The 13,170-nt window shown below is 40.0% G+C and overlaps 1 protein-coding gene across 1 annotated transcript; it reads left to right on the top strand.

Moving 5' to 3' along the window:
- Positions 1 to 4,575: 4,575 nt before the first annotated feature.
- Positions 4,576 to 11,395, top strand: cunh1orf210 (chromosome unknown C1orf210 homolog). Its single transcript, NM_001292919.1, is given in 6 exon segments — positions 4,576 to 4,591; positions 6,229 to 6,356; positions 6,935 to 7,448; positions 8,406 to 8,567; positions 9,412 to 10,503; positions 10,846 to 11,395. Coding segments are annotated over 4 exon segments (1,113 nt in total). The 5' UTR covers positions 4,576 to 4,591; positions 6,229 to 6,257; the 3' UTR covers positions 9,750 to 10,503; positions 10,846 to 11,395.
- The last annotated feature ends 1,775 nt before the right edge of the window (positions 11,396 to 13,170 follow it).

The raw sequence follows: 13,170 nt of genomic DNA, 5'->3' as shown, positions 1-13,170 counted from the left end.
AGTAAGTAGGAACCCAGTTGTTGGTCGATTGGCGGATGGTTTCTCCAGGAGTTAATAATGCCTTTTCAAAAACAAAATTGGTCACTCAATCCACAAATGTTTGTGGGACACTGCTGTGTGCAATTGGCTGCCGCGTTTCTCCCATAAAATATACAGTCAATTCACTTTACAGTATATTCTGTGAAGCACTTTCAGATGTCTCGAAGATGTTAAAAGGCATTATATCAAATGCAAGGATTATTATTATTATAAAAATGGAGTCAGTTAACATTGGACCCCTTTTTTGTGACTTTTAATGCTTTGGTATCAATGGTATTAAGTAAGAGAAAGTTTGCCGGGACAATGGAATGCTTGCATTATGTGTGACAACAGTGCAATGTAAACTGGCCCCACGCATGCTGTTTTATTTAGTAACGCATTTCGATGGGCAAGTAGTTTTCTTTTTCTCATACTATCTGAGACTGGGCTGATCATAACGAACAAGACTCCAAATGAAACGCACAGCCAAGGACAGGAGATTCATAGAGATCAAGGGAGAGTCAGGAACTGGATTACCCACAGTGGGTTAACTTGATTCGGATATTCCGTTACCAAGCAGCCCTCAAACCGTTGGCAGAAGCTATTCCCTTTTAAAGGATAGCTTACTCTAAATATCTATGAGTTATTGTTTAAATGCTTCTGGTTGTAAACAGGAACTAACACTGAATTGGGTCATGAGACATCAGTTCAGGTTGGCTGTGAAAGGGCTTTCTGTTGTGTCATTTCAATGAGTGCTTCACACCAACACATCTAGTCAACAGACATTCATTGTTCAGTCTCTGAAATGTATATTCTGCAGTAATTTTAGAATACTTTAATTTGATGGAACCTTATCTATCCTTATATCCTACCTGAAGACCTACCTCTTTGACCCCCTCCTATGGTTACCTTCCCTTTCTCCCTTGCTTGGTGTCCATCCTCACCTCTGTACGTGGCTCTGAGATGCTATCCTGCGTGAAGGGCGCTATAAAAATGCAAGCTGTTACTGTAGTTGTCGTCATGTTGATAATGACCTTTTCAGCTATAGATTCACATTGCGACATTGAGAAGAAGCTGACTTCATCTTGGTGAATGCTCATCTTAGACAATGCAAGGCACAGAAAAAANTATTCTTGTGCATTGAAATGTGACGGATAGGGAGCACTTGAGCAAATATCAGGAGCAATAAGCAATAACAGAAGGGAGAATCATCAAGCAGCAACAACAACTTGTATTTATATAGCACCCTCCACACAGGGTAGCGTCCCAGAGCGCTTGACAGTGGCAGAGTCTGACCCTGAGCCGGGGGGAGAGGGAGGGGAGAGGTGACCATAAGCACGGTCAAAAAGGAAGGTCTTTAGGCGGGATTTGTAAGTGGGGAGGGGGCAAGGCGAAGGGATTGAAGGAGAGAATTCCAGAGCTTCGGGGCGTAGTGGCTGAAAGCCCGGCCGCTGAAGGTGGAGCGGTTAGGGTAATTTCAGGCATTAATTCCTTGCAAAGCTCAGAAGAGGTGTGTTTTCAAGCAGTATCAGGTCGACAGAGAAGGGATACTTGAGAAAGGCAAGCAGGAGAAGCAATGTCATGATGAAAAAATGGGAAAGCCACTCAATACTATTGTAATAAATGAATCCAGCAATAACCCAGGGCTTCAGCTAGGAGCAATAAGTAAGATCATTGTCATCTCCCAGAAATAAAGCAGCTTTTTAAAGGTCAGTGCCAAACTACATCAGTTCTGTAAGATATAGACAGGAAGCAGCCAGATCCTGAAGATATGGCTGTTATTGTGTGCGAGTCTATAATGAAAACACTGCTTTCACTGCAAGGAAACAAATGTGTTCTGCCCACTGCTCTCCATGCCCTGGAAAAGGGACATGATAAAATTGTTGGAACAAATCTCAAAAGACAGTTTCCTTATACTATGATTTCCACATGCACTCTTTCAACCTGGATTTATCTGAACAAAGAGGAAAGAGTTTTCAATAATAGCAGACAGGGCGTATTCATTCTTAATGACATATCTGTGAGATCTTCTGAGGAACAGCTCGTTCATTAATACAGTTGTGAAATATAAGTTTTAAATCTATGCACAACTAATCCCATTATGGGGTGACATCTGTGGCATTTCACAATAAGTTTAAAGTGATCTCATTGTGAAATGCCACTAATTTTATTCAATTATAGTACACCATGCTATTGTATAAACTATAGTGCAATATGGTCCAATATTGCAGAACACAATATTAAAAACAGTCCAAAATAAAGTTTTGTGTAGTAAAACATAGAACAGTGGTCAGGTGAACCTTAATGAACCCAAGGCACTATTCGAAAAAACAAGAGAGTATCTCTGTGTCCTAACGAACATTCCCCCAAATAAAATTACTCGTTCTCATTATGGTTGCCTGTAGGGCATTGTAATGTGCAAATTGGCTGCTGCATTTCCCTAATAAACAATCACTACACAGTGGTAACTCCTGTGAATCCCTTTGAAAAATTTCGATGACGTGATAAGCCGCTACATCAGATGCAAGGATTAATTATTCTTATAATATAGTACACTGTAGCACTTTGTGATACAGCAACAATACAGCCATTATGTAGTCGACTGTGGTGTTTAGCAAGTTAAGGCAGTGACAGAGCTAGATACCACATGGTGATTGACTAGTGACTAGCAGACAAATACCAGCGCCTCGCCGCAGCTCGGATGAAACCATAATAGCTGCTGACCCAGAAACTGAGACAGACAGACAAAGTGACAGAGCTGGCTATAAACTTCAGAGCCTTACAGTGACAGAGCTATAACAACTACACATGAAATCCTGCAGCCCATAGCTGATATAGAACAAGGAAACCAGTTTGGCTCGTTTCAAACATGGCCCCATTGGGACAGGAAATTCTCTGTCTGCTGTAGAAATATTCCAAATCATGGATCCTTTCCTCTCTGTTGTCCAAATCACGTGACATTTGGTGGCAGGAGTGTTCAGAGGCCAGTGATTGCTGCAGTCAGCAGGAGTCTCTGTATTGTTGTTGAGACTCCTATCAAACTTCCTCCTGACCCTGTGAATCAGTTGTGACTTGATTAGAGTGCGGAAACATTACTTTTCCAAAAACAGCTCAGCTCAGAGCTCTCGCTGCGTGTGAGCAACAGGACCTAGTATCAACCCATTAGGTAAACTTCAGGCAGAAGAATGATTCCATTTGATTTTTAAAGGGTCAAAGTGAGATATGGGGTCTTTATGCAAAAAAAATTTCTGCAATCGTTTTCTCTCCACAGAATGGAAACAACCAAATATAAACGTGGGTTAGGAAGGCCGAGTCTGATTAAGAGCAGATTTACCGAGAGTCAGATTGAAACTAGAGGAGAGAGGAAATGGTCTCACAGGGAAGAAGATTTACACTGGAATCAGAGAGAAAGATTAAAATAGGATTGAGACTGACTGGACGAGTAGTTACTGGCCTAGAAGCCTTAATCTCTGTCTTGTTCAGGAATACTCTGTTTCTTCCTTTTTTCTTCCAAGTCTCAATCTTTTTTCTCTCTCTATTTTTTTTCCATTTCAGCCCCTCTTCCACTTTGTGCTCTCTTTCATTCAGTTTCTCACACGTAGTCTCCTTACCATTATTACGGTATCCGTTCTCTCCTTGAAGTCGCATGTGCCTGTGTGCTGCAACCTTGGAAGCAAGAAAACTGACAAAAGACCCTGATGTGTCAAAGAATTTCTTTACAAATTGTCTGAGAAAGATGCTTGAGGTGTTAGCCTGGCTCAGCTGATAGCACTCTGACATCTGAGGCAGGAGATTTGTGGGTTCCAGCTCCATGTCAGGACTTTGAGCTCATAACGTAGGCTGACACTCCAGTGCATTACTGAAGGTGCACTGCATTGTTGCAGTTGCCATCCTTCGTGTCACTCAACCAAACTCCCTTCTGCCCGTTCAGGTGCGTGTTAATGATCCCACTGCATGATTCGAAAAGAGAAGGGATTTTTTTTTCCCAGGGGCCTGGCCAATAATCCCCCCGATAAAGTTGCTAGTTCACCTTTCGGCTGTGTGTGGGACATTCCAGTATGCAAACATCAGCTGCCGCATTTGTCTACAGAATACACAAGTCATTACACTTTACAGGAAATCGTGTGAGGTGCTTTGAAACATTTAGATGACCTGTTAAAGTGCGATATCAAAGGTAAGGATTATTATTATTATTGTTAAGTTAGTTAGGCAGAATGGTCCTTCTCAGCCTCAGCCCAGGCTGGATTTCAAAAGAAACTTTTCTTATGCGTGTTTTGTTAGGAGGGGGACTGTGTCTTTGAAACACATATAGACCCAACCCTAGTGTTGGTGCTGATACACGATTCCTTTAGTTCATGGCAAGGAAAGCAAATGAAGGGAAGTTGAAATGGGTTACTAGTTAAACATTAGCTACTATTCAGCCTTCAGATCAGTAAGTGAACAGGTTCCTGAACAGTTAACAGATTGCAACCTTTGCACTGTAGCACTCCCACATTATAAGCACTCCTGTATGCTAAGAGGGGGAAGAGTCGACATTCAATACATACCTGGCCTTTTATAAAATATTCTTCAGGTAAGAGTTTCCTTTTCTAACATTTCACTCAGTGAGCTTTGTGGTTTCAGTCTGGTGGAGAAAATGCAGATCCATTAATACATTTAATATCTTAATCTTTAAATAGTCAGTACCCAGGAAATAAAACTGCATCATGTGTGGGTGAGGGTTCAGTTTCCTTTCACAAACACGCACAAAATGCAGACTGACTGAGGTTTGTGTTGAAGTTAAGGTCACATGTGGGACCTAAGAACAGGTAGAGCAGGATTGAAAAGAGAATTTATAGAGCACAGGAATATTAGAAACAAAGAGGGAACACAGAATGAAGGACAAAAAACGAAGGCTTACAGAAGAAAGGTATATATCAAGTCTAAGCCATTGTGACTTCCAGGTTATATTTTCTAATGTTTGACTTAGTGTTGGTTGGATAAAAACATGTTGAGCAGTTTAGAGAGTCAGAATCAACACAAACAGATGAAAGGAACTGGTAGAAAGCAAAGATTTCACAATTGCACAAGCCGAAAACAACTCATAAATTGATCCGAAAAATGATCACGATGAACAGTACAATGGCTGCCAGTGGGGAATGCAAAGACATTGTAAATAGATAGGGACCTGGGATTTCTTAAACACTGCAACTGAATCCTGCCCAGATTATAGGCTGCTTCTGAGGTTTGGTAATATTGTACCAAGCCACAAAAACTTGTTGTAGCAAGTGCCAAATTTGAACTGCACATTGTTCCTAACAATGGTAGTGCTTCCCCTAATATGAAAAAGCCATTTCTCAATACAATGTTTACTGTTTATCCATGCAGACTTCTGGCTGTGACCCCGAACAACTTTAAAATCTAATCTGACAAGCATTGAAATAATATCTAAGAGAACATTTGGCTGATATTCACAGCTGGACTGCATTTAAACAATAAACTTACTACCTGGTAACAACCACAGAGGGCTTTTATTTTCCAAAGTGCAGACAGGAAAGGAAGTTATTAGTTCTTTGCCAGGCACATTTCTGAGACTGGCAATTGCTGTGCCTGGTTCATTATTAATATGTGTTCATACTCAGATTGTTGAGGTACTGTTGGTAATACTTGATATGCTACTGTTATGTATTGATGCAATAACAACCCGCATTTATATAGTGCCCTTCACGCAGGGTTGTGTCCCAGAGCATTTGAACTATGATGACATTCGCCTATTCGTATAACATTTTGGTAAACAGAAATCAGAACTATTTAGGCAACACCTAGAGTTATATGTATTCATAGATATCATGTAATTCAAAACAATATTCAACATTTTTAATTTAATATTATAAACAATACTAAGTTTTTTTTACTTATGATGGACTCTTACATCACTAGCAATATTTGTATATTAGCATGAATACCACAATTGTTACATAATAAAAAAATTAATTATTAGTTAAGATAGTAGTATTAACAGAGTAATATTACTGATATTCATATTATTAACATGCACCCTGGTGCGTTATTGTTCAGGATTATTACAATCTTGCTATTGATATTTATGTTCATTACCGAAAATATTTGTATTGTGAGCAGATTGTTGCACTGAAATTCATGCAAATAACCAATGGCACATTTTTATTGTATGTGGATACTTTGACATTGACACAACTTGGAAAAATACAGATTAATAGAAAAAGTCCTTCTGACGAACCATGAGAAGAATAAGATGCCACGATTGGGTCACGATGGCATTTTGTATGGGTTTCCTAATGACTGTTCTACACGCTAGCCCTTGTGAAATAAATAACGAGGTGAGTTTGCAGTCTCAGTTTATTGACCAACATTGGGAAGATTTGAAGTTTTTATTCCTTGACTGATTGTTCAAGTATAACCCTGAGGAATGAGTGACGCTGTAAGGGAAAGCATGATGTAAATTGATACTCTACAAATGAGCTGACCTGAGAACTCCCAAGTGTTAATATTGTGCACAAGCTGAATTATACTCTTATATGTGTTCGCCTGCAAATATAGTCACTACACTTTAGAGTAAAATCCTATGAAACGCTTTAAAATGACAACACGCTAAATCAAATGCACAATGATACGATTAATATTATGATTTATGATAGATAAGATTCAAAATGATGAAATAAAACATTGAAACTCTTTATGAAAGATCATGGACAATCATTGAGATGAAACTAACCAGCCATTTGAGAACAGATGGATTATCAGATTTAGGAATTAATACAGATTATTTTATAATGATATGATTAATATTTCTGGCCAACATAATTTTTCCTTTGGCCAACATGGTCAGATTTAAGTTTAACCTGCGGAAAAACTTGTAACTGAAATTTGTAATTGGAAATTTGTACGTATTTCCCAGGGGACAGCAAACTGCAATGGGAGGAAACTTCTGAATATCCCGAAAGATCTTCCTGCCAATTTGACAAGTTTGGATTTGTCACACAATTGGGTGAATGTGTCTGATCCAGATAACTGCAGACAACTGCAGGCATTTAAAATCCTGATCTTCCTCAACCTTTCAAATAATCACATCCCAACTCTTAACCGTGGGATCTTCACGGACATGAAGACTCTAAAATTGTTGGATCTGAGTCACAACAATATGGCTTCACTCCACCCTGGTGCCTTCCAAGGTCTTTCTAGTTTACACATCCTGATTCTGAGAAATAACAGGATAAAAAACGTAACTCCTGAGCTTCTGAATGGTATGCAGAAACTTATGACACTGGACCTAGCAAACAACAGACTGACCACAGTGACAACCCAGTTGTTACAGAAATTCAGTGCACTGCAAGAAGTTCAACTGAAGGGAAATCCCTGGGTATGTGATTGCTCACTGTACCCACTGCAGCAATGGCTGATGACTCGAAATGGTAAGTGACATATTTAATTTGTGTCCTATTAAGTTTGGTCTGAGAAGACTTTGCTCACAGACAAACCCATCCACGGCCACAAGAGGACTGTAAGCCTGACAGTCCTAGTTTACATTGCAACCTACAGCTATTAATCTGAAGCTAGTCCAAAGCATACAATGTTCAAGGAATTAGTAGATATCTGGGGCCTCCAGAGCATGGGATAGTCAGTATTAATGTATAGAATGGTCCTGACTCACAGCCCAGACATCACACTCAAAGCACAGTGCAGAATTGTCAATCAAGATATGCAAAGAGACAACGTTGCTCAGAATTCCCTCTATACACAATCTCAGCCTAAGTCAGGTCCATCCAAGGATATCTAAGGCAGTCAGTATAGCCATATACAATATACAAGTACTAACAATCCTGTAATAGCTGTAGCAGATGAAGAAACAAGAAGACCAATGTTTGGTATGTTTTTGCCAGAAGCGTAAGTAACAAATTGGACTGAGACAAACTACTGTATACATAATGTGAAATGAATGGAGTAAATATGCTTGTATTTTTTCCTTTATCTTTTAATAAGTATCCTGCCTTTTTGGTTTTCCTCCGCAGTACACTCTTATTGAGGTACAATAATTGATTTCTGTAAAATGTACAGTAAAATAGTGACACTGAATAAATAAACTGCTTAACAAAGCACCACTTATGCAAAATTTACAATAATTTTATGCAGTTATAAACAAGCAAATGAAATCCATTACATGGCTGTTTGTGGGACATTGCTGTGTGCAAATTATCGCTCGACCAATTGCAAAGATTTTTTAAAAAATTAACAAAAAATGTAAAAAGTTAAATCATATCAATCAATCAATCAGTATTTCATGCCATTCCTTTGTCAGCAGCTGGAAGATGAAAATAACTACAAAGGATAATTAAAATAGCATTGTGAAAGTCCTTCTGTCCTTCTGTCAGATTCCATGGAAGACATACAGTGTGGCCACCCTCCTGATCTCCCGGGTAGGACCATACTGACAATGTTGTGTCCAATAACTGGTGCAAGAATGATCAGAGGAATCCGAATTCCTCGTAATACAAACAATTCGACGTCTACAGCTCCATATGTCTCCATTGCGAGTAAGTTTTGCTAATAACAAACAGATGAACAAAACTGGACAATTAGTCATTGGCATTAACTAGGTCTGTTGATCATTTAAAAAGCGGTTAGTTATTTGTTATAAAGCTTCACTTGATGATTATTTCCCCTCCCCCTAAAAATTTGATAGTTGGTCACCATTACATGTATCTGGTCATTAATTGTTAATTGCTTAAAAAATAGTGATTACTAACTTTTTTTTTGTAAATGAAATCAACTTTCTTTAGCGATGTTTATATGACATTACTGAAGCTCAGTGAGATAGAATATTTTTTGTGGATGAAGAGATAGAACACATGGATTTGTCAGCCTGGTACAAAATTAGTTTTCTCATGACATCTATTTGCATCTAGTTTGCATAGATTCACATTACGTTTTCTTCAGGGCATTCGTGTAGATTGTGGACTCCTTTTGCTTAGTGGTTAGAGCGCTCGCCTCACAAGCAAGAGGACCTGGGTTCGATTCCCGGCAGGATGAAATGTTGGGCATGTTTCCATACTCCACTGGGCTCCATTTACCCAGCAGTAAGTAAGAACCCGGTTGTTAGTCGATTGGTGGTTGCATTTCCGGGGATAATAACACCTTAAAAAAAAATCTGGTCATTCAATCCACGACTGTTTGTGGGACACTGCTATGCGCAATTGGCTGCTGCGTTTCGCCCACAGAACATTCAGTCACTACACTTTACAGTATTTTGTGTGAAGCGCTTTGAGACGTCTAGAAAATGCGATTAGGCACTTATATCAAATACAAGGATTATTATTACTATTATCTCGATGAGGGCACTTTGATGTTTAATTACCATTTATTTATTGAAATTTCCAGCATCACCGTCACCACCAACAAAAAGTGCAAATACCTTGCGAGTTCTGCTTGGGGTCCTGGTCACTGCTATATTACTCTCTGTGCTGATAGCAATTGCTGCAAAATGTAAACTCTTTCACAAATACCTCGCCAGCTACAGCCACCAACTGCTGCCAGAGCAAGACAACTGCTCAGCTATTGTGACCATTAGCAACAGTGGAGAAAGACAGACAATTGGGGCTCAGGTGATGTTTCCACCTCCAGGGCTCGATGAGGATGATGGTTACATTGAGGACAATTACATTCAGACCGAGGTAAGGGAAGAGGAAGATGATGATGAGCTACACGTTGCCATCTAACGGGAGAAAATGAACAAGGAACAGATCCACGTTTCCCTCACCCAGATAATAAAGGCTCGACACTCTTGCAGAATATCCAGCTCTTCAGGATTTTTAAAAAAACGCACAAAATCATAGAATCAATTTGAAGAAAATTCAAATTTTATTTCTGTCTTTAAAAACGATCTATTCAATTTTCTTCGGAGGTCAATGCTTCTTGTTTGATGTAATTTGAAATCTGCTGAAACATTTTCCTGCAGTTGTACTTTTCTTATCAAACCTTGATACATTCTCACATCTAGGTAACGTCCCTCCATACAGTATGTCACCCTTATTTGCCTTCACAATAAAGCTCAATGGAAGGAAATGACTGGGGAAAATTGCTTTGAGTGGGGGAAAAAAAAAAGGAAGAATATGTTCAGTTTAACTTCAAGCCTCAAAATGGATGCTCTGGAAATGAAAGAGGACATGCGGGTCACCAGTAGGATATCCTACTGCTGACTGGAAACCAGCCTGCCAGATTGTGAGGTCTTACAGGCAACTTACAAAGGGTCGTGGCTTGAACCTGAGAGTTTGCGAGGAAACATGAACATGGAGGGAGAGGGTGGGGGTTGTGGGGGGGGGGATGTGGGCGCTTATGTGTCTCAAAAAAAAATCATAGCTCGAGGAAAGAACTCACAACATAGCTCAATGTGTATGTACAAGACTGACCTTGCAGCATAGGGAGGGAAGCAGAGGGGAAAGAGGGAATCTCAGATCTAAGTAATGTCCCCGCATATAAGGACTCGTGGAGTCCTGTAGCTCAGTGGTTAGAGCACTCGCTTTGCAAGCGAGAGACCTGAGTTCAATTCAAGGCAGGGCGAAACCTTGGGCAAGTTTCCTTACTCCACACGCCTAATAATAATCCCTCCAAAACCAAAAAAAAACAATAATAAATTGGTCATTTTCAATCTACGACTGTTTGTGGGACATTGCTGTGCGCAATTGGCTGCCGCGTTCGCCCACAAATATACAGTCAACTCACTTTACAGTGTGTTCTGTGAAGCGCTTTGGGACGTCCTCCCGACGTGAAAAGCGCTATATCAAATGCAAGGATTATTATTATTATTATTATTATTATAATTAATGACCACCCCATTAGCAGTGGACAACAGTGGGTTCCAGAAAACTGCTCATTGAGTAATGTTGAGAGGAAATGACCTGGATCACAAAGGCTGCTTCAAAATTAGTTCTTCATATCCTATGTAATTGCTTTGCGTACAATATCCCATATATTATATATTTTGATCTTTCGTAGAGAGACACTGACAAATAATGTCACATCCAAAGTTACTGCTAAATAATGACACTAAACATTTGGGTTTAAAGGCCACTTAATAGCATAAGATCACATTAGTTTGGCAATGGAACATTGTAAAATGTGAATCAAGACTGCTGTAACAAAGAAATGTTGTTGTACCTTAAATATATTGTGCGGGACCAGATTGAGTGTGTATATTCATCCACAGTGCTTTCATTAGAAAGATCTGAATAAATCAAGATATTTTATAGAAACAATTATAGTGCTATACAAATGGCTATAGGATCACAATGTTCGATGTACTTTAAGAATTTTATCCAATTGATTTGTTTTTTTGATTCTTGAAATTAAACTTTACGGAAACAGTAGTTCATTCTGCTGAGATTACTGCCTCTACTGCTGAATATTCTTTGATGTTAAAATGTGGCATATGATGTGATAAAATCCCATGGTGGGACTTTCCAACATTCCTCTCCTGAAGATTTCTCTGCACGAGATGAAATAGGATCTCCTGCTCCGACTTCAGTCAAATGAAGAAGGGGAATTTCTCCCAGCGTACTGGCCAACAATCCCCCAGAGAAAATTGATCAGTCACTTCATGTTTGACATTGTTGCGAGCAAAAACTGGCTGCTGTGTTTACCAGCAAAATACAGTCCTTACACTTTACTGTACAATCCTATGAAACACTTTCCAATGTCCTCTCAATGAGAAAGGTACTATATTCATTACATTGAGGCTCGACTATGCAAACTCACTGCTTGTCGGCCTCCCCAACTCCTCCCTCCACAGGCTGCAGATCATCCAGAACTCTGCAGCCCGTGTCCACTCCCGCACCAAACTCTGTGACCCTATCACCCCCATCCTTGCCCAACTCCACTGGCTTCCCATCACACAGAGGATACATTTCAAGATCCTGGTTCTCACCTTCAAAGCCCTCCATGGTCTAACTCTCCGACCTCCTAACCCCCTACCATCCTGTTCGCTCCCTCCGTTCAGCGAGCTCTGGCCTGCATCACGTCCCCCGCCTTGCTAACCCCATTATTGGCGGGACGGGCTTTCCGCCACTCTGCGCCCACGGTCTGGAACTCCATCTCACAGTTCCTCTGTCTCGTCCCCTTCCTCGCCACCTTCAAGACCCAACTCAAGACCCTCCTCTTCGACCGTGCTTTTGATCTCCCTGCTTCGCCCCCTTGCCCTCCTCCACACCGACCCTCAGCTCGGGTCCGTAAATCTGTCTGTCCAGCGCCTTGGGGCGCCCTCCCGACATGAAAGACGCTTTACACATAATTTTGTTGTTTGTTGTTGTATATTAAATGCAATTATTATTATAATTATTGTAATAAGAAATGTGTTTGTGGGACTCTGTGTGGCATGTGCCAGAATGTGTTTATATAGTGCATGTGGGATTCTGGATAGAAAGCTCTGCAGTGTACACGTGTGGGTCATTGTGTATCTCATGCATGAATACATAATTCTGAGAACATACATGGGCAGATATGAGGACTTGGATTGTGCCTATAGGTATAGATTATGGGCATGTTGGGATGGATAGATGTGAGTGTTTTGGATACAAGAGTGGGTCTATATATATATATATATATAGGTGGGGTGTTAATGTGTGTCCACAATATGTGCAAATGAAGTGCAGGGGTAATGATCTACATTTGCATTCTCTGTACTTAGATTTCAACATAAAGTTTCTACGATACATACAATGTGGAATACCAATGTTAGGTAACCACTATTACAGTAGTTATATTATACAACTCGTATTTGATTTGGTTGGTATCTTATCGCGTCTTTGAGACGTCTCAAAGCGCTTCACGGGATATACTCTAAAGTGTAGTGACTGTATTTTGGCAGCCAATCGTGCACATCAGGGTCCCACAAACAATGGTAAACCACGAATGGCAAATATCGGGGGTGCATTTTTAAAAATAAAACATCTTTTTTTCATTTTTCCAGCAAAGGCAATCAATTTGTCCCACTACAGCTCTGGTGAAGAACAGACACAGACACACAGCACATGTGCCAAACACATTACACCACCAGTTGAGTAACAAACACCCTTTGTCAATTGGTTGTAATTGTATACTAAAACCTCCTCTACATCACATGTCCTTCCTGCTTCCTGTCCAACA

This window comes from Callorhinchus milii, unplaced genomic scaffold, assembly GCF_018977255.1.
Source record: "Callorhinchus milii isolate IMCB2004 unplaced genomic scaffold, IMCB_Cmil_1.0 Scaffold5, whole genome shotgun sequence".
In the NCBI taxonomy this organism is placed as follows: domain Eukaryota; kingdom Metazoa; phylum Chordata; class Chondrichthyes; order Chimaeriformes; family Callorhinchidae; genus Callorhinchus; species Callorhinchus milii.
The sequence above is the reverse complement of the archived record's forward strand: the minus strand, read 5'-3'. Positions and strand labels throughout refer to the sequence as shown.